Below are 20,118 nucleotides of genomic sequence, written 5' to 3'. Positions count from 1 at the left end.
CTAGGACAAAGGACACTACAATCTCCTTTCAAATTCTTAATGGTTAAAACATTAACAATTTCAAGAATTCAGACAAAGGAATATACATCCTTTGCCAAAGCCAAAGCGGAGAGATGGGAGTCATGTCACATGACCCCCCTAGCTGGAGGAACCTGTAAAACTGTCTCGGTGGTTCTGCCAAGCAGTCTGCCATTTTCCATCTAGCAAGCAGCAGCTCAGAACAAAGGCTCGGTCCAGGTGAATGCCTAGTCCCCATCTACATTGTTTCTACTGGAACTTCTGAGCTTCTGTACCAGCGCCTAAAAGACTAATTCATCTCTACATGCCTATCCCATTGTGGAGGTCACCCCTTCTGGTAAAGGAAATTATCCAGCATCAGTCCTCAAGAATACACCATTGGACTTTGAACTCTGGACTCACATGAAACTATAAGCCTTTGCTCTTTGGTCTTTGCCCCGTAAATCTGTCTTTCTCTATCCCTCTTTTATTGTACGAATAAACCGGGGGCCTACATAGCATCACCCTCCTCCCACTTTTTGAGTGTGTGTAAATAAACTAACCCCCCCGAATTTACCCTGTCTCGAGTTTGCTATGCAGTTATTAATGGAAATTGGATCACACCATCGAAATACCTCATTGCTTATAAAGGAGGGAAATCAAAATCAAAACACCTTTCTGTTTACAGACAGGCAGTGAGAGGAGAAATCAGGGCTGTTTAAATTAAATCCCTTCCTGTCTGTAATACAGAGTTCAAGGAGCGGGCAGCTGAGCTGGTAGGAGAGGACCCGGACCGAGCCTGTGCAGGTAGAGAAGTTGGTGGGTGGCCTCCATCCAGTAAGGATCCATGCCTAATGTAGCCACATAGAAACCTAAGGATCATGTGCTCCTCCAAATTAGAGACAGCTCATGCAGTCACTTGCACTCTCCTCTCTCAATTAGAGATGCCAGCAAGAAGCAGGGCAGGCAGGAAGATGAAGCCCTGTCCAGCAGGCCCTCCAGCCCACAGAGGACTGAGGACATTGGGGACGAGGAAGAAAGTGCACCTGTAGAACCGTCACAGCAGTCACCTTCACCCTCCACCAGCTCAGAGACACACACCTCAACTCAGAGACACACACCTCAGTGAGTACTCAATCTAGTCCAGGCAGTGTCTCATATTCGGGTCACCACACAGACACATGTCTGCAGCAGGAGTCAGAGTCAGCCAAGCTCATTGCATCCTCGAGGCCCGGGACCTTCACAGTACCCAGCACCGCTCGCTAGGTGTGAGTAAGTTACGGGACCTGGCCGGGTCCTTCGACTTGGTGGACGTCTGGTGTTATCTCCATCCTGACTCCAGCGTTTTCACTTTTGTGTCACCTGGAGTTGAGTGTCCAGACTTGACCGTCTTTACATTTCCAAGGCGTTTGTGTCCTGTGTTCCGTCGGCTTCTGTGCAGCAGGTGCCGTTTGTTGTGGGCGGAGCTCGCTGCATTCTGCGCTCGGACGGGGTCCGCGTACTGGCACTTTAACAACCTGCTGCTGGAGGACGAGCGGTTCCTGATCTCATTCTGTCGTTTTTGGGCTGGCTGGAGAATGAAGCGGGGAGGCTTCCCCTCCTTGAGGCTCTGGTGAGACGTGGGCAAGACTCACGTCTGCGTCTTCGGTCAGGAGAACACGTGGGGGGTCGACAAAGAGGCGGAAATCCAGGGTTGAGGAGTTGAAGAAGGAGGTGCTCAACCTGAAGGCACATCTCAGTCAGCCTGACGCGGACCCAGCCCTGTGGATGGTGTTCGATGAGAAGAAGGGTGCGCTGCGGGACTTGCAACTCGTCAGGTCCCGCGGTGCATACATGAGGTTACGGATCCAGTTCCTCAAGGACTTGGACTGTGGCTCCCCCTCCTTCTACTCGCTGGAAAAAAGGCACGGGGTCCGTCAGCAGCTCCTTACGCTGCTGGCCAACGACGGATCCCTTGTCTCGGATCCGGAGGGCATCAGGGCCATTGCCCGAAACTATTACACTGCCCTGTTCTCTCCGGATCCGTCCAGCGAGGATGCTCGCAGAGTTTTGTGGGAGGACCTGCCGCAGGTCGGCCCGGAGGGCACCGGAAAGCTTGACTCCCCTATAAGTCTGGGGGGGCTGACCGGCGCCTCGACAGTCTCTCCAGGGTCAAATCCCCGGGGCTGGACGGGCCGACCGTGGAGTTCTTCAGGGCATTCTGGGACGTCCTGGAGAGCGACCTTGCGGGGGTCCTGGGGGAAAGTATCACAACCGGGGAGATACCCCTCTGGTGGCGCAGGGCCGTGATTGCCCTGCTGCCGAAGGGGGATCTCTGCCTGCTCAAAAACTGGCATCCGGCCACATGGATTATAAAATCTTCGCCAGGGCCATGTCTTCTCCCCTTGGCACCGTGCTGGACCACGTGATCCACCCTGACCAGTCCTACACCGTCCCGGGCCGAACTATTTATGACAACATCCATCTGGTCCGGGCATTATCCACTCTTCCCAGAGGATTGGTCTGTTGAGCACCTTCCTGTCTCTTGACCAGAAGAAAGCGTTCGACAGGGTGGATCACGAATATTTATTCGGGACTCTGCGAGCATTTGGGTTCGGGACGCATTTCGTCACCAGGATCCGACTTCTGTACCTCTGCCACAGAGTGTCTAGGTAAGGTTAACAGGTCCCTGATGGCGCCCCTTCACTTTGGGAGAGGAGTGCGTCAGGGCTGCCCCTTGTCTGGCCAATTGTATTCTGTCTGCGTGGAGCCTTTCCTGCGTCTCTTGCGGAGGAGGTTGTCGGGCGATTGGTCCTGTGCAGGCCGGGCATCGGGGTGGTCCTCTCGGCTTATGCTGATGACGTGCTCCTCATATTCACCAACCCGGCTGACCTGCAGAGGATGCGTGAATGCCAAGAGGTCTACTCTGCTGTGTCTTCTGCTAGGATCAACTGGAGCAAATGTTCTGGACTCCTGGTCGGTCCGTGGCAAACGGATCCCCTACCTGAGGAGCTCAGGCCTTTCACCTGGAGCAGAACCAGCCTCCTCTACCTGGGGGTCCACCTCTGCCTTGCTGAGGAATCCTGGCCGGCGAACTGGCAGGAGTTGGAGACCAAAGTCACCACTTGCCTGTGGCGCTGGACAGGACTGCTCCGAGCGCTGTCATACCGGGGTCGTGTTCTGGTCATAAACCAGCTGATTGCCGCCATGTTGCAGTACCAGCTGGTCACTTTGACCCCTCCCCTCGACTTTGTCACAAAAAATCCAGAGAATGCTCGCCGACTTCTCCTGGGACAAAAGGCTACACTGGGTCGCTGCTGAGATTCTGAGTCTCCCGCTTAGGGAGGGCGGTCAGGCGCTGGTGTGCCTGCACACCCAGGTGGCGACCTTCCGCCTTCAGGCCCTGCAGCAATACCTTTACGTTGAACCCCCTCCGAAATGGTGTGCCCTGGCGATGTATTTCTTCCGCCAGGTGCACGGTCTGAATTATAACGTGCAGCTCCTGTTTATGGGCCTGAGGGGACTTCATGGCTCCTTGCAGGCGTTACCCGTCTTTTACCAGGACTTAATCAAAGTCTAGAACATGGTCGCCTCGCAACGCAACTCTCCGCCATCAGGAGTAGTGGCTATCATCAGAAAGCCGCTGCTCAGGAATCCGCCCCTCCGTCCTTTTCAGTGGCTGGTGGAGAGGACGGCTGTGGCTGCCGGGGTGACCAGGATCAGGGACGTGCTGGGTGGCCGGGGAGTGGGGCTGGATGCTTCCTCAGGAGTTGGCGCATCGCACGTCCGTCTCGCGGCCGATGCCATTCAAGACCTTAGGACGGTCGTGCTCGGCCCCAACGTTATACTGGGCCTCAAGGTGGCGCAGGTGCGCGGTGGTCTTCCGTCTAAGTGTACCCCTGTTTGGACGGAATTCCACATTGGCCCCAAGCCCCGAACCCTCCCTCGGGAGCTGGTGCCCCGCAACCCGAGTCGCTTCATGGAAATGCCCTCCGTGTCCTTTAGCACGGCGCGGAGGGCTTTCCTGTATGGGCTCCTGCCGCACACTCTTCACTTCCTTGCCCTCGCCCATTGCCTGGACATGCCCTGGCATGCCTTGTTGGCGTCCAACGGCGAGGGTCCCCGTTGGGGGGGCCCTCTACGGAGGTGTCCTCCCGCTTCGCATTCGGGACCTAGGGTGGAGGATGTTGCACGCAACAGTCCCATACAACCGCAGGATGTGTCGACTCACGGACTCCCAAGATACCTGCTCCTTTTGCGGCCTTGTGGAGTCCATGGACCATGTTTACATAGGGTGTTGTAGGCTGCACTCCCTTTTCAGTTATTTAAAAGACCTTTTACTGATGTTTTGTTTGCACTTCAGTCCCATGCTCCTGATCTACTGGCACCCAGCGCGGAGAAAGGCCGGGAGGGAGGAGGGCCTCCTTGTGAACCTGCTCCTGGGCCCGGCCAAGTTAGCCATAAACTGGTCCAGGCAGCGGGCGATCGAGGGGGTCGCCTGACCCAACTTTCTGCCCCTCTTCCACGGCTAGATTCGCAGCTGGGTGTCCTTGGAGAGGGAGTACGCGGTGTCTGCCGGCACCATCAAGGCTTTCCGTGCTCGGTGGGTACCGCGGGGACTGAGGTGTTTTATTGACCCTGTTACAAACATTGAACCAAAATGCGGTTAAGCTTCCTTTAAATTTTGACTTTGGTTTTGCAGTTCCCTAATTTAGGGCTTGCATTTGTTTTGTCCCTCATTTTGTTAATTTAGTTTAATTGTTTGATTCCAAAAGAGTTAATTCTCCTTAACTGTCCCTGCCGCTACGTCTTGGTGCACCCTGGACATCCACAGCATAGATGGAGGCAGCCTGCTGACTGTGGCGCCCTGTCTATGATGACTTTGGTCGGCGTCCTCTGGAGGGCTGAGACTTGGAGGGCCCTGGCCTGCTTTTGGGGTCCTGTTGTGTGGCAGTGGCACCCTCCTCGGCCTGTGAAGCTGGATCTGCGGAGGTCACAGGAAGATGGGAGTCAGATGGGCCTGTCACTCCCAGAGTCACCTGGGTGGATGGCCCCAGAGCGTGCAGCTGCTGATCCTCCTCCCTTTGGGTGCTCGAGGGCCCCTGGCTGACCTTGTGAGAGGAAGGAGTAGCTGGAGTGAGATCGAGCTACCCAGCACCCCTCTTGCGTGCACAATGTTGGAGGCCAACTATGCCATCAGCGATGGAGTTAATCCCACGCAGCTGTGTAGGACCAATGTCCTGGACCAAGATTTCCACGGCGGCCGCCATCCTGCCAGTGTTGACCTCGGTGCATTGCAATGCTGGCGCTATTACCTCAGCCTGAAGACGAACGGACTCCTCCATCATGCCTTGCAATCTGAGGAGCGCAGTGGATATCCCTTCCTGATGTTCCCTAGCTTGCCTTTGCAACTCCAGCAACTGTGACATGACTGAGTCCAGAGGCTCATCATCTGACTCATACTCAGCAACTTCCTGGCCTCCAGCAGTCCTCCGAGTGCCGGGGACCTGGGAAGTCCCTGCCTCCGCTGGGTGTGGATCAGAAAGTGCGATGTACTAACCAGATTGTGGTCCCGAGGCTACTCTAAAGCTAGGTCCCACCGAGGTGTGTGTCTCTGCGCTGGTGGAGGGTGTGGGTGAGCGCTGTGATGGGACTTCAGGGAGGGTGCCTTCAGATTCCTCTTCGGAGGTTTCTTCAGAGCTTGATTGGAGGCTCTGGGCCGTGGACTCTGTCGGCTGCTTCCCAGGTGTGCTTGTGAAAGCAAGGGGAAATAATTAGTGCACGGCAGTGACCTGTGAGAGAGGACACATCACTCTCGGCATGGTTATCTGATGGATGTTGCACTGCTGGATCCTCACTTGGTAGAGCAGTGTCAACCTCACCGTCAGCACAGGACCAGACCCGGTCATCACTGACCAGCTGGATGGCTCTGTTTTCAAATTCTGTGAGAACTTTGAATTCCAGCATCCCTCCACCTGTCTGCGACCTTTCCCTCCTGTTGTACGCTTGTGAGCTGGTGGCAATGAGCGCTTTGCTGGGGGCTGCCTTTTAAAGATGGCAGCTCTTGTGATGTAACAGTGGGGTGATGGCAAGAGGGCGAATGAGAGCCCATGGAAACGTGTTTCACAGGAGTGGATTTATAATGAGGTGGCCTCGGGAAGATACGGTGTGAAAATCGTCATTTTCATTGGTGGGTAGGACTCCATTTTACCCACCCACGACTGCACTTAGTGCAATTCTGGGAAAATTTCAGCCCAGCATCTCTCTCTTTCCACTACCACGTCCAACCACCAGGCCTCCATACCCATCCCACCTCTTCATTCCTCCCCTCCCTGCCTAATTTCCACCCCCCCGAAACCCCCCAGCACAGCCCTTTGCTGCCCAACAACACCTCATTCAGCCGAACGGCTGGAGCATGAAGTTACATGTCCTGGAAGATGCTGCAGCGCAAAGATCCATGTAGCTGATGCTCCACCCACACACTGCACTGGTTGTTCCAGGGTCCACAGTCATGGAACCATAGAAAAGTTACAGCACAGGAGGAGGCCATTCGGCCCATCTTTACCATGCCAGCCCGAGGACACCCAACTGCCCTTTCTAATCCCCCTTCCTGCACCTGGCCCATAGCCCTTCAGCTTACAGCACTTAAGGTGCAGGTCCAGGTACTTTTTAAAAGAGTTTAGAGTTTCTGCCTCTACCACCAACTTGGGCAGTGAATTCCAGACACCCACTACCCTCTGCGTAAAAAAAGTTCTTCCTCATGTCCCCCCTACACCTTCTGCCACTTATCTTGAATCTATGTACCCTGGTCCTAGAATTCTCCACCAAGGGTAACAATTTTATCCCGTCCACTCTATCTATTCCCCTCATAATTTTGTATACCTCAATCAAGTCACCTCTCAGCCTTCTTTGCTCTAAGGAAAATAACCCCAACCTATCCAATCTTTCCTCGTAGCTACACTTTTCTAACCCTGGCAACATTCTTGTAAACCTCCTCTGTACTCTCTCCAGAGCTATTGTGTCCTTTCTGTAATGTGGTGACCAGAACTGCACACAATACTCCACTGTTGAAACACCTCAGCATTGTCAGTACCACGTGCTAGGGTTCCCCTTCAGTTGTCCAGTTGAGCTGACCTACTGCACCACCCACCCCCGATGACTCAACTCCCACGCAGCAACACGAGCTCTCCACCTCGGGGCTCTAAATAGTTGCAAGCGGCCACGATGTGTGTGACTTTTCAGGTAGAGTCTGAGCTGCCCCAGGTCTTCTTGCGGATGAGTCCTGACATGTCCATGCCACACTGGTCTGGATGTGTTCCGGACCGGTGTGATATCCTGCATGGATAATTGGACAGGGTGGGACAATTCCGGTCGGGGCTTCATCTGCATCCCATCAACAGGGTGCAAAACAGTTTCACGCTGGCCTCTGGCGGGAATGGCGACCCACCATGACAGGCCGGAGCGCCTGTTCTCACCGTCGTTTCACGCTGGTGGGAAACCGATTTTTCAACTCCCGCTGCATTGACCACCAACTCCCCCCTTGCCCACCATTACACCAGCTGCAGTTGGGACTGGAAAATCCTGGCCCAATCGTTGTAGAGACTGACAAACATTTTTGTTTGACCTAGGCAGAATAGTAATACTTTGCATGTTAATGGAAGTAATTCTTCTCTTCGTGAGAAGAAACAAAAATGAACTGATAAAATGTCCACATCATGCCTTGCTCAAACTTGCAGAATTTTAAGCAACAGAACAGATGCGAACACCACACTGCTGTACCTGTGGGTCACAGAACACTGGATTAACCAAGCCTTGGAGTTGATTACCAAAAGTTGCGCACCAATAGTTGCAAGCAAGGAATGAATGTTAAGCAAGAAATTTAATTATCTCGGAAGTCTCCAGCATTGTCCACATCCTAAGAATACATAATAAAAAAGAAAAAAAAAAACAGCTTGAAATACAAAAATGTCTGATAAAAGCAAAATTCCAATTCCCAGAGGGTAGCAGCAGACAGATAATTTGCTTGCTATTTTTAATGAATTTGAAGACAATTAGGCTTTCACAAAGTCAATTTCCTGCCAACGATAACATGGGGCTTTAAGTGCGTTGCAGACAGGACTTGATTAAGAAAGATCTACCATCATGACAAGATATACAAAATGTCACATTGCAGGAGGTTGTAATCATGGATAAAGCACCATGTTTTTTCACTGAATGACGTATTTCAAGGTGATTTTCTATTTCAAGATGCTAAAAGGGTTCTAGGCAGCAGAAAGGAAATAGTGTCCAGTCAGGCAAAGACTCTTAAGAACCAAGTCAAAATGGCAACACTGAAGTTGTCTTATGTTGCCTTCTATTTGTAATGAGTGGTCATGAGATCTGAAGGCCTTAGAACTAGAATTTTCTAACAAAATAGAAATCTTGAGAGAAGCTGTATATGATGCACAGATATATGTATATGAGCTGTATATGAATTAAGTGCAAACAGACAGAACAAAAAAATTGAGTTCTTCATCCAGGTACTGAGAGTTCTTGTCCTGGATTCCGCAACAAAGCCTATTGTTCTGAAACAAAGCCATGAAATCAGTACAAAAGCAAAATACTGCAAATGCTGGGGATCTGAAATAAGAACAAAAAAAAATCTGGAAAAACTAGGCAGGTCAGGCAGCATCAATTCTGATCTAATCATCAGTTCTCCTGAAATGTTAACTCTATTTCTCTCCACAGATGCTGCCTGACCTCCGGAGTTTTTCCAGCTTGTTTTGCTCTTATTCCATGAAATCAGTACATGGATATCCCATTTGTTGAAGTTACTCAGTGCTGGATTTTCTGCCCATATCTTCATGTAGGAAAGTACATTTTGATACTGGACCCTTGTTGTATCGATGTGTCAGCTACAGCAGTTTGCATTGCCACAAAGGTCAGAACAGATAGTGCCAATCAAAGCTTTCAGACCTCATGTCAAGTTTGCAATCTTCCAAAATTTAAAAAGCAATAAGGTACTGGCCCATTTATTGGTTGACTACCAAAGATCTCATTGAATTTCGAAAATCTGAATTTTCTCTTTGAAGAACAGCGGAGAAAATTAGTGTCCAAAAAGGGTTGAAACTTTTTACGTGCATGAAGTGTGCTTGACTTCATATTCCTGAACCTGTAACTGTGTGCCCTTGTAAACATGGATCAGTCTTTATTGTGACAAAAATGACACAGTTTCCTCTAGATTTAAATTGGCTCCTTAAAGTGCAGTGTACAAACAGGTTACAAGCTGACTGCAGTTCAATTCCCTGCACCAAGCTTATTTTGATATGTGTCTCATCAAATACAGTTTGGTGAGAAGGATAATTCAAATTCAAACACAAGTCAAAAATCAGCAAGTCCTGATAACCCTTTTCTGAGATGTTAAAAAAAGGCTGCTCTATTTAAATCAGGGGTGCAAAAATCATTGGCACGGCATCACTGGAGATAGCGCTTCAGAGGCCTTGCAGTGCTTTGCTGGGGTCTGCTGCAGCACCGGCCATCTCTGGCACAGAATTGTGCGCCAGGGCACCCTAGTGTGTGCTGGAAGCCTGTGAATGCATCTATGCATTCACACAGAGCAACCTGCTAATACAGTGCCAGGATACCAAATTTGGACCATGCTGGTCCAGGCAACAAACTCGTCAATCACCAACAAATTGCAAGATGGACTCTCCACCAGCAGGGCCAGATGCCCAAACTGCAGATAAGGTCAGTTTTAAGCACTTCTACCATTGCAAACTGTCTGGAAGTACTCCAGAGCGTTCTTGGAAATGTTGTGGCGAGTTCCTGGATTTGCTGAAAAGTGCTGCTGATTCCTCACCTGGATTGCAGAGAAGCAAGTGGCCTTTACACCCAAAGATTGCAAGAGATATGAAGGCAGCAGCTACAGTGCCTCAGGGTCTGCAGGCAAATGGGGTGGAGACAGCAGTCAGGACAGACTCTGCAATACCCTCTGCCAACTTAGAGGTGGACACCTCCATGTTCCTTGACAAGACAGGCAGTTGTCTGGCAGGCTAGACAATGCGTCTTGGGGTCCATGCCCATCAGTGCTCTCCTGTGTGCTCCCACATCGCACTCCTTATCCAAGTCCTTTGTAGGAGAACTTGGCTGTAACCCTGATTGAGCTGGCAAACAGACTGTCCTTTTCCCTTACCGTGCAGCACATTTGTGCCCAATGACTTACCATGTACTGTTTCTCACTCTCTACTAGCCTCCAATGTATATGCCAGTATCTGAACGGGTGGATACGAGTTCTGATCAAATGACGGGGGCTCTTCATTACTGTCGTTCTCTCTTCCTCACATATGTGCTGCGGCTGGGCAGGTGACAGTTTTTCAGTGTCTGGAAGCAGCACACTAGAAGGGGAAGATTGGTGTGAGGGAAGAGGGAGTGAGGTGGGAAGCAGGAGGTGCATGATCACACTATCACCAGCTTCTCATCATTCCAGCTAGCAGGATGAAGGTGTGTCAGGAGTTGAGAAGGGGCATAAAGCAGGAACTTACCATCATCAGAGTTCTCAGAGGTGGTGGACGACACAAGCTCTGTTAATGTTGGCCCATGATGATGAGAGCCATCTAACCAATGGGGCTCAGCAGATGCCTGGTGTCCTTACCCTTCCCATTTCTTGGAGTCATATCTAGCACAAAGTTAAATGGTTGTGTTTGTTGGAGGTCAGTTATCTCAGCTGCAGGACATCACTGCAGGAGTTCCCCAGTGTAATGTCCTAGGACCAACCATCTTCAGCTGCTTCATCAATGTCCTTCCTTCCATCATAAGGGCAGAAGTGGGGATGTTCACTGATGATTGCACAGTGTTCAGCATCATTCGCGACTCCTCAGATACTAAAACAGTCTATGCCCATATGCAGCAAGGCCTGGACAACATTCAGGCTTGGGCTGATAAGCGGCAAGTAACATTCACACCACACAAGTACCAGCCAATGACCATCTCCAACAAGAGAAATCTAACCACCGCCCCTTGATATTCAATGGCATTACCATGTATCCTCTACTGTCAACATCCTGGGGGTTACTATTGACCAAAAACTGAACTGGACCAGACATATAAATACTGTGCCTACAACAGCAGGTCAGAGGCTGGGAATTCTTCTGCGAGTAACTCACCCCCTGACTCCCCAAAGCCTGTTCACCATCTACAAGGAACAAGTCAGAACTGTGATGGAATACTTTTCATTTACCTGGTGGGGTGCAGCTCCAACAGCACTCAAGAAGCTCGACACCATCCAGGACAAAGCAGCCTGCTTGGTTGGCACCCCATCCACCACCTTCAACCTTTACTCCATCCATCACTGATGCACAGTGGCAGCAGTGTGTGTCGTCTACAAGATGCATTGCAGCAACTCACCAAGGCTCCTTCAAAAGCACTTTCCAAATCCGTGACCTGTACCATCCAGAGGGACAAGGGCAGCAGATACATGGGAACATCACCACTGCAAGTTCCCCTCCAAGCCACACATCCTCCTGACTTGGAAATATATCAATATTCCTTCCTATTGCTGGGTCAAAATCCTGGAACTCCCTCTCTAACAGCACTGTGGGTGTACCTACACCACATGGATTGCTGCGGTTCAAGAAGGTGGCTCACCACCACCTTGTCAAGGGCAATTAGGGATGGACAATTAAATGCTGGCCTAATTAGCAATGCGAACAACCCATGAAAGAATAAAAAAAAAACAGAGCGCATGAATTTCTATCCCCAGATGCTTGAATGATAGAAGTATCAGACCAGATCACACGAGAATGCTCTTCTAACATTGCTGTGTTATGGGGATGTACAAGTAGATAAAGGGTAATGCAAGTCAATTGCCATATAAGTAGGAAGCTGAGGTTAGTTTTGCACCTGAGAATATATCTAAGGCAAGCCTGAATTGCTAACAGCAGTAACAACAAATGCCAAAGCGCTACTTACTACAACTCCTCTTTTCATCAATTCCTTAAAAATCAAGTTGGTAGGGCTTGAAAAAACCAATGAGAGCTGGCAGCCTCGTTCTTCAATATTAGAGGGAGTAATGATAGTGACATATGGCTTCTGAGGATTATCTGGAACCTTTGAATGGCAAAGCTTGATCAGGCTCTCCAAGTAACCAGTAAGTAAAACAGATTTTCTCCGCAGTGCTTTCTTGTCAGTTTGATTGAAGATCTGAAACAAATGGAATTAATCACAGATATATTTGCCAAAGTCACACAGTAAACACATCACATTTTGCAGTAATACACCCATGACAACATTTTTGGATTAAACATTAATTTTGTCCATATAAAATATTAGTGATTATTTTTCCTTGTTTTCTTGCAATGTAGAGAAACAAGCTATAGCATTCACCAAGAAAACAAAATCTCATTTGACTCTGATATACCTTTTTTTACCATCCATTCCACCCTCACATGCAGACTTTTAGTAAAATACTTTCAATTGTTAAAACTAAAGAAATAGTCCAGATTTAAAGAGGGTGCCTTACAGGTCAATAAAGTATTTGGAAATCTCAAATCTCTCCCAGTTACAAAAGAACAGGAGAAAATCACTCAGCCCCTCGATTCTGTCAATCAGGTCATGGCTGATTGGTACCTCAACTTGATTTACCCACTGTGATGCTTGCACATGGTGTGCGAAACACTAGGGCATTTAAAAATTGAAAACTGATCCTGCATTAAATTATTTGCATCCATGAATGTTCCTGATGTGTGCTCCCAACATCAGTGGAACCACCTGATCCAATATGGTGAGTAGCAAACTGCCAGGTGAGAAATGGACATACCTCCTGCCTACAATTTTTGAGGCTTAGGGGGACAATTAGCGCCTGCAAAACGAGTGCAGAATTGTTAACCCTGATCTGGAAGATGAAATGGTAAAATGCCCCTTCAACTAGTTTCCATAACCTTCTACACCATGACCCTTTGAGAAAAAAAGCATTCTATTTGAAATTCAGATGAATGCAAATGTTTCATGTGATGTATAATTTTTGCATTAGCTATGCAGATTGAATTTTTAGTTTACTTAAAAGGACTGTAATGCTACAAAATGGTAATTGTTACCTATCCAGCTATTTGATAGATTACCTGTCAAAAATCAACCACGTTCTATATGCATACATTAAATTACATTGCTAACAGAGAGCTGCTGTTTTTTTGAGTTACAGATAACTGATATGAGGGTTCCATTTGTCCTGGAGAGCATTCTGCTCCGAAGAAAATTCTGGAACAAAAGTCAAAGGAAGTTCTTGACCAGGAACAAATTATATCAGCAAATTTTAAATTAATTTCATTATGAATTTTTACACATTTTATGTTGAATTATCAGTTGTTGGTGTCAATGTGAAATCTGTGCCTTAACTCTCCGCACTGACAATTTGTTAGGAATTCAAAGAGAGCCAGATACTACCTAACCCAAATTAACTGATGGACATTCCAAGACACAGTAGCAACCCTTATACCAGTGTTCATCCCACTTTTGCGAATATTTTCTTGGGCAATCAGTTTTACTAAGGACTTGACTGCCGACTTAAATTCTTTGAAATTTGATTTTTGTGATTGCATTCCCAAATGTATGATCTCAGGGTCGAGGGAATCATCATTCAAGCTCTTCTGTTAAGCAATCAAAGCCTTTCTTAGTAAAATGAGCAGTGATTTCAGTGGTACTGGATTGAGATAAAAGAAAATATTTGTCCCTGCTGGTGAAGCTTGGAATGACATGGTTAGCATTAATAGACCAACAGACGTGCGGGGAGTGGGGGACTTTTAACTTGGAGGAGTGCATGGGTTTGGGTGCAGGTGGGGCGTTAACACTAACTCCTGCTGCCGACTCAGAAGGCGTCAGCATCAGTTGCGTATGTGCCACAGTGTGAGATGAGCAAGCATACACAACTGATCCTGCTGCCTTTCCAGTCGGCGGCAGAAGCATAAGTGCCATGGGTGTGGCTGCTGACCATCTAACCCTACTTCAAGGGCAGAATTTTACGGCCTCGTTTCGGCAGGGACGGGGCCGTAAAATGCGGCGAGACATTATAAACCCCATTGACTTCAGCAGGAACGTAAAATCGCACTGTCGTAAAATTCTGCGCCAAGTTTCTTCTTTATTATGGGGATAAGGTTGTTAAATTTACAATGCATCGCAAATACACACACGGAAATAGTGATTAAAATGAATTTTCATTTAGGTTTGAATAGCAGTCTTCTGAAGCAATTTGGAAAGGCTTTGTGGAGGCAATTCACAGATAGCTCAGTTGGTAATTAATCAGGGTGACCAACTCTTGGGGGGGTGGGAGGATAAAAGGGACACTTCGCCAGAGAAACAGGAGGTGAGACCGGAGGAGTAGGGCGGTGGGGGGAATGCAGATGGGACCAGCGGAGCAGTCTGATTGATTTATCTCTCTGTCCCCTTTCAGGCCTCCCCAGACCCCCATTCCCCTGCCCAGATCCTTTCCCTCCACTTCAGGCCTGTCAGACATTTCCCTGGGCTTGGGCCTGTCCCGGACCTGAACTCCCAGACTTGGGCCTGAGAGGCATCCAGACTGAGCAGCAGGCCTGAAAGACCTGCTTTAAAAAATATATCAGAACCGTCATCCTGACGGTCAGCTTCACTGACAGTAGCTGCCAATAGGAACTGCTGCTGCTTCCGACCTTCAGACAGCTTTGTGGTGGAATGGGAGCTGTAGGGTGGGGTGGAGAGTGTGTTAGGGTGTTGGGGTGAGGGGGTGAGATGAGGGAGTGGTGGAGGGGTTAGGGTGGAGTAGGGGATTGGGAGGGTCATTTTTAAGGTTTAGTACCAAAAAACTGAATACACTTCTCAAAATTCTCTTTTGATTTTAAACCAGCATATAAATAGCAGGCTAAATTTTCATATGCTCCAAAGTAGACACAACTCTGAAAACATATTGTGTTGATGTACCAGAGGCTTGAGAATCTTGGGCCTCATCAAAATAAATGTAAGAACCTAAAAACTGGGAATGATGCAAAACAGGGTGTTGATCATAAGACATAGGAGAAGTAGGCCATTCGGCCCATCGAGTCTGCTCTGCCATTCAATGATATCATGGCTGATCTGATAATCCTAAACTCCACTTTCCTGCCTTTTCCCTATAACATTCGATTCCCTTACTGATTAAAAATCTGTCTATCTCAGCCTTGAATATACTTAACAATCCAGCCTCTACAGCCCTCTGCGGTAAAGAATTCCACAGATTGACTACCCTCTGGGAGAAGAAATTCCTCCTCATCTCTATTTCAAGTGGGCACCCCCTTACTCCAAGATTATGCCCTTTGGTCAAAGACTCTCCCACATGGGGAAACAACCTCTCAGCATCCACCCTGTCATGCCCCCTAAGGATCTTATATGTTTCAATGAGATCGCCTCTCATTCTTCTAAACTCCAATGAGTACAGGCCCAGCCAACTCAACCTCTCCTCATAAAAAAATCCTTCCATCCCCGGGATCATCCTCGTGAACCTTCTCTGGACTGCCTCCAATGCCAGTATATCTTTCCTTAGATAAGGGGATCAAAACTGTTCACCGTATTCTAGGTGTGGTCTAACTAGTGCCTTGTACAGTTTTAGCAAGACTTCCCCCCTATTTTTATACTCCATTCCCTTTGAAATAAAGGCCAACATTCCATTTGCCTTATCTAGTACCTGCTGAACTTGTATGCTAGCTTTTTGGGATTCATAGATGAGGACCCCCAAATCCCTCTGTGTTGCACCTTTCTTCAGTCTTTCTCCATTTAATTAATATTCAGCTCCTCTATTCTTCCTGCCAAAGTGCATAACATCACACTTTCCCACATTATATTCCATCTGCCACGTTTTTGCCCACTCACTTAACCTGTCTACATCCCTCTGTAGACGCTTTGTGTCATCCTCACCACTTGCCTTCCCACCTATTTTTGTGTCATCCGCAAACTTGGCGACAGTACATTCATTTCCCTCATCCAAATCAGTAATATATATTGTAAATAATTGTGGCCCCAGCACTGATCACTGTGGCACTCCATTAGTTACAGTTTGCCATCCTGAAAATACCCCGCCACCCCACCGTATCCCAACTCTCTGTCTTCTATTAGTTAGCCAGTCCTCTATCCATGCTAATATACTACCCCCAACACCATGGGCTCTTATTATATTAAGTAGCCGTACGTGTGGTACCTTATCGAACGCCTTTTGGAAATCCAAATATATTACATCTACTGGTCCCCCTTAACTATCTTGCTTGTTACCACCTCAGAAAATTCTAATAAGTTTGTCAGGCATGATTTCCACTTCAGAAAGCCATGCTGACTCTGTTTGATTAGATTATGCATTTCTAAATGCTCTGCTATTACAACCTTTATAATGGACTACAACATTTTCCCAATGACGGATGTTAAGCTAACTGGCCTATAGTCACTCTCAAACTGAGTGCTAAATTCCACCACATTGTGGTCACTGTTTCCTTGGGGATTTTTTACTCAGTGATCATTTATTAAACCTGTCTCATTACACATTACCAGATCCAAAATAGCCTTATCCCTGGTTGGATCCACAACATATTGTTCTAGGAAACTGTCCCGAATACACTCTATGAATTCTTGCTCATGGCTACCTCTGCCAATTTAATTTTCCCAATCTACATGGAGATTAAAGTCACCCATGATTAATATACTGCCTTTTGTTTTTACAAGCCCTCATTATTTCCTGATTTATTCTCTGTCCGACAGCATAGCTACTGTTATGGGCCTATGGGCTACTCCTACCAGTGTCTTCTTCCCCTTGTTATTTCTTACCTCCACCCATATGGATTCCACATCTTCCGATCCAAGATCATTTCTTGCAATCGTACTTATTCTATCTTGTACTAAAGCTACCCCACCCGCCTTTTCTTCCTGCCTGTCCTTTCGAAAAGTCACACAGCCCTGAATATTTAGTTGCCAGCTTTGATCTCTTTGTAACCTTGTCTCTGTAAGATCATACCCATTAATCTCTATTTGTGCTGTTAATTAATTAATTTTGTTCCGAATACTACGTGCATTTAAGTAAAGAGCCATTAATTGTGCCTTTTACCATTTTTTCCCGACTTTGACCCTATTTGCTGCTGCTTCTTGCTGCCTTTTTTTCACTGTCACCAATTTTATCACTCTTGTAAAGTCTGGGAATTAAATTTCCTATTTGTCACTAGGTAATTGCTTAAAGAAAGGTTTTAAAAATCTCTACTCTATCCTCGGTTCACCTCAGGCTGTAAACTCACAGTGTACAACATAATTTGTCTGACAGTTTCTGGGGGAAGAGGAAACAATACACTTCTTGAGTTAAGGCTGTACTGAAGGCTGTACCATATACCATTCTCCTCTAAAAAATTCAGATCATCAATTCAAACTACATTTTCCTGAGCTGTTGGTAGATATCTGATTGACAAACTTTGGGGATAATGTCATTAGAATAAAAGGAGCAGATGCCATTTATGGTATATTGTGGGTTGGCACCAGAGAAGTCAGAATGATTAGGTTGTATTAGCTACAGAGTTAAATTGTTTTGTAAATATAATGATTTCTTTGTAGTCATTTTCCTAACATCAATTGATTGCTCTGTGACTAATTATCCTTAGAGAATCAGCACTGGGCCTCAAATTTCACCATTGCTACAGTCACTCTGCTTACTGCATGCAGGTGTAATGAAAGATAGACAAGTGATACATTCATACGGCACCTTTCACAATGTCCCAAATTGCTTTACAGCCAATGAAATATTTTTGAGTTGCTGTCACTGGTAAAATGTAGGCAATGTTATCAAATGGCAGTGCAGGCTCGAGGGGCCGAATGGCCTACTCCTGCTCCTACTACATACGTTCATATCTCATTTGAATGGATGAGATGAGCTGGGGTAGATGCCTTTTGTCATCCATAATTATCTTGTGAATAGAGGGTGGAATCATGCCTGTTTATTGTATTGCTAATGGAAGTTTACTGTGAGCGGGTTTTGTGGGATGAGATTGCCAGGACAGGAGTGCGTAATGGGATCATAGTGAACAGTAACCTGATTTACACTGCACATGATTCTCAAGAGTCTTTTCCATTGACTTCAATCTTGTCCTTTTGTCTACTTATCTATTATCCCACTATATCTTGGTGTTTTATGAGTTTTTTGAGGTATTGAAATATCATGATAAAGTTGTATTGCACTGTAGATATTGAAAATATATTGCAGCGAGAAGCAGCAATCAGCAGAGTCTTCAGACTTGCTGATCAAGAAAACACAGATACAATTGTGAACCAGTCTTTGTCCTCTCGCCTCCTAAAAGTTGTGTCACACAGAGGCACCTGAGGGCTCCAATGGTTCTCACTGACAGTGAAGACCTATGTTGTTCAATCACTCAACTTTGTTGCTCAGAAGGCATTTGATCTTTTTATCCTGTGAGCTGACTGATAAAACAGAATCCAACTATATCCCTTGTACGATATAATTATATTGAATACTACCATGCACCCATGCAGGAGAGAGTCTTATATTTCTTCTCTTGAATGGAAACAATCTTGTGCAGTTTATCTGGGTTGCAAGTGCTGAATATTTCCCCAAAATATGAATTTACTGTCACCATGTCCATATGACACAATGTGCAGAACATGTTAATGAGGGCTGGGGCTGTCACCAAAATCAGTGCTATCATTTCAGTGTTAAAAATAACTAATGGGATATTTTCCTTTTAAATTAACAATCGACGGGATTTTCCGCACCTGCCAAGGTCTTCTGGTCCCACCACAAGTCAATGGACTTCTGGCTGGGGCACTGCCTTGATGGGTCCACGGTGGGTCCCGCCCTCGATGGGGCCAGAAAATCCCGGCCAATGTTGCAAAATGCTGTTAAAGTAAAATTTATATTCTCTGGTTTGTTTAATAGTCATGGTGGGATTATCTATAGGGCACATACAAACTAATGCTGCATTATATTGTTGCAGCTCTTAATATAAATGACTGATGGTGTATATATGTCAGATGATATTTGTAACCAGATGCCAATAATGGGTGTTATCATTTTACTAGGACCTTCCTGTGATTGTTTGGTGAATTAATTGGTGAATCTTGAAATGGGGGGGGAAATACCATGCATGTTTGAGGGAGAGGGTTAAGGAGGGGCGGGGGATGAGGAATAAGGGGCCGGGAAACAAGAGAAGCACGCGGACCCATGATTTCTTTCCCTGGCCCTGGTTGTGGCATAAATAAATTTAGCTGGGAATTAAGTATGAAAGCATTGGGAAGCCAGTTCCGATCACTAACATCTGTATTTACCTTATACGCTTTATGGTGATAGTGCACAGCCCCATTAGGAGAGGCAAGTTGCCAATTAACATATAGTAATCACTCAATTGGAGTGATATCATAACAGATTTTAAGTTTAACATTGCATCCCATTGTAAGATGGAAGCACACAGGGCGGAATAGTCCCAGATTTGCACTAAGTACGGGCATGGAAAAAGTAATTTTACCCACTGGCCGCAATGGTGGGTTTTTGTGCCATATCGTCCGTTCCCGGCACATCCCGCCTCATTAATAATGCATTCATGGGAAACACGTCGGCACACGTCGGATTGCTGGCAGTGCGGGGTCTAATTTGCCCGCCCAGCGATCACCTCAGGCATCAATAATCCAGGCGCCATATTTAAAGGGCACCCCTGTACAAAGCTAGCACTCGCCAAGGGATTGAAAGCTGCTGGAAAATCATGGCTGCCAAAGGGAGAAGACATGCTGCCCCCCAATTTAGTGATGCCTCCCTCAGGCACTGGCTGGATGCAGTGGAGTCCTGCCGAGAAATCCTCAACCCCCACTCTGGGTGAAGTAGGCAAAGGTCAGCAAGCAAGGTGACAACTCCGGCATGGGAGGTGTTGGCAGCAGTGGTCAGCGTCAATGTCCTGCAAAACAGGACAGCCACCCAGTGCCCAAAGAGGATGAACGATCTCCTCTGTTCTGCCAGGGTTAGTCACTGCTCATCACTCTCAACTTACACACTCACCATCCCATCACACAACCACAGGGGTCTCACTCACTGCCAGTTCAAGGGACATCACCATTCACTCTCTCACACACACCTTCATCTACCCTGCTCCTACTCTGTCCTCAACCCGTCCATGGCACCACTCACCACCCACA

General features: G+C 47.2%; 1 protein-coding gene across 2 annotated transcripts in view; it reads right to left on the bottom strand.

Moving 5' to 3' along the window:
• kynu (kynureninase) overlaps positions 1-20,118 on the bottom strand; it is a 179,092-nt gene that overhangs the window by 7,286 nt on the left and 151,688 nt on the right. For both annotated transcript variants that reach the window (XM_078552495.1, XM_078552496.1), the window contains exon 13: positions 11,923-12,153. In XM_078552495.1, the coding sequence (XP_078408621.1) occupies positions 11,923-12,153 (231 nt within the window). The remainder of the gene's footprint in view (positions 1-11,922; positions 12,154-20,118) is intronic.

This window comes from Cetorhinus maximus, chromosome 11 (assembly GCF_964194155.1).
Source record: "Cetorhinus maximus chromosome 11, sCetMax3.hap1.1, whole genome shotgun sequence".
Classification (NCBI taxonomy): Eukaryota; Metazoa; Chordata; class Chondrichthyes; order Lamniformes; family Cetorhinidae; genus Cetorhinus; species Cetorhinus maximus.
This window is presented reverse-complemented; position numbering and strand designations above follow the sequence as displayed.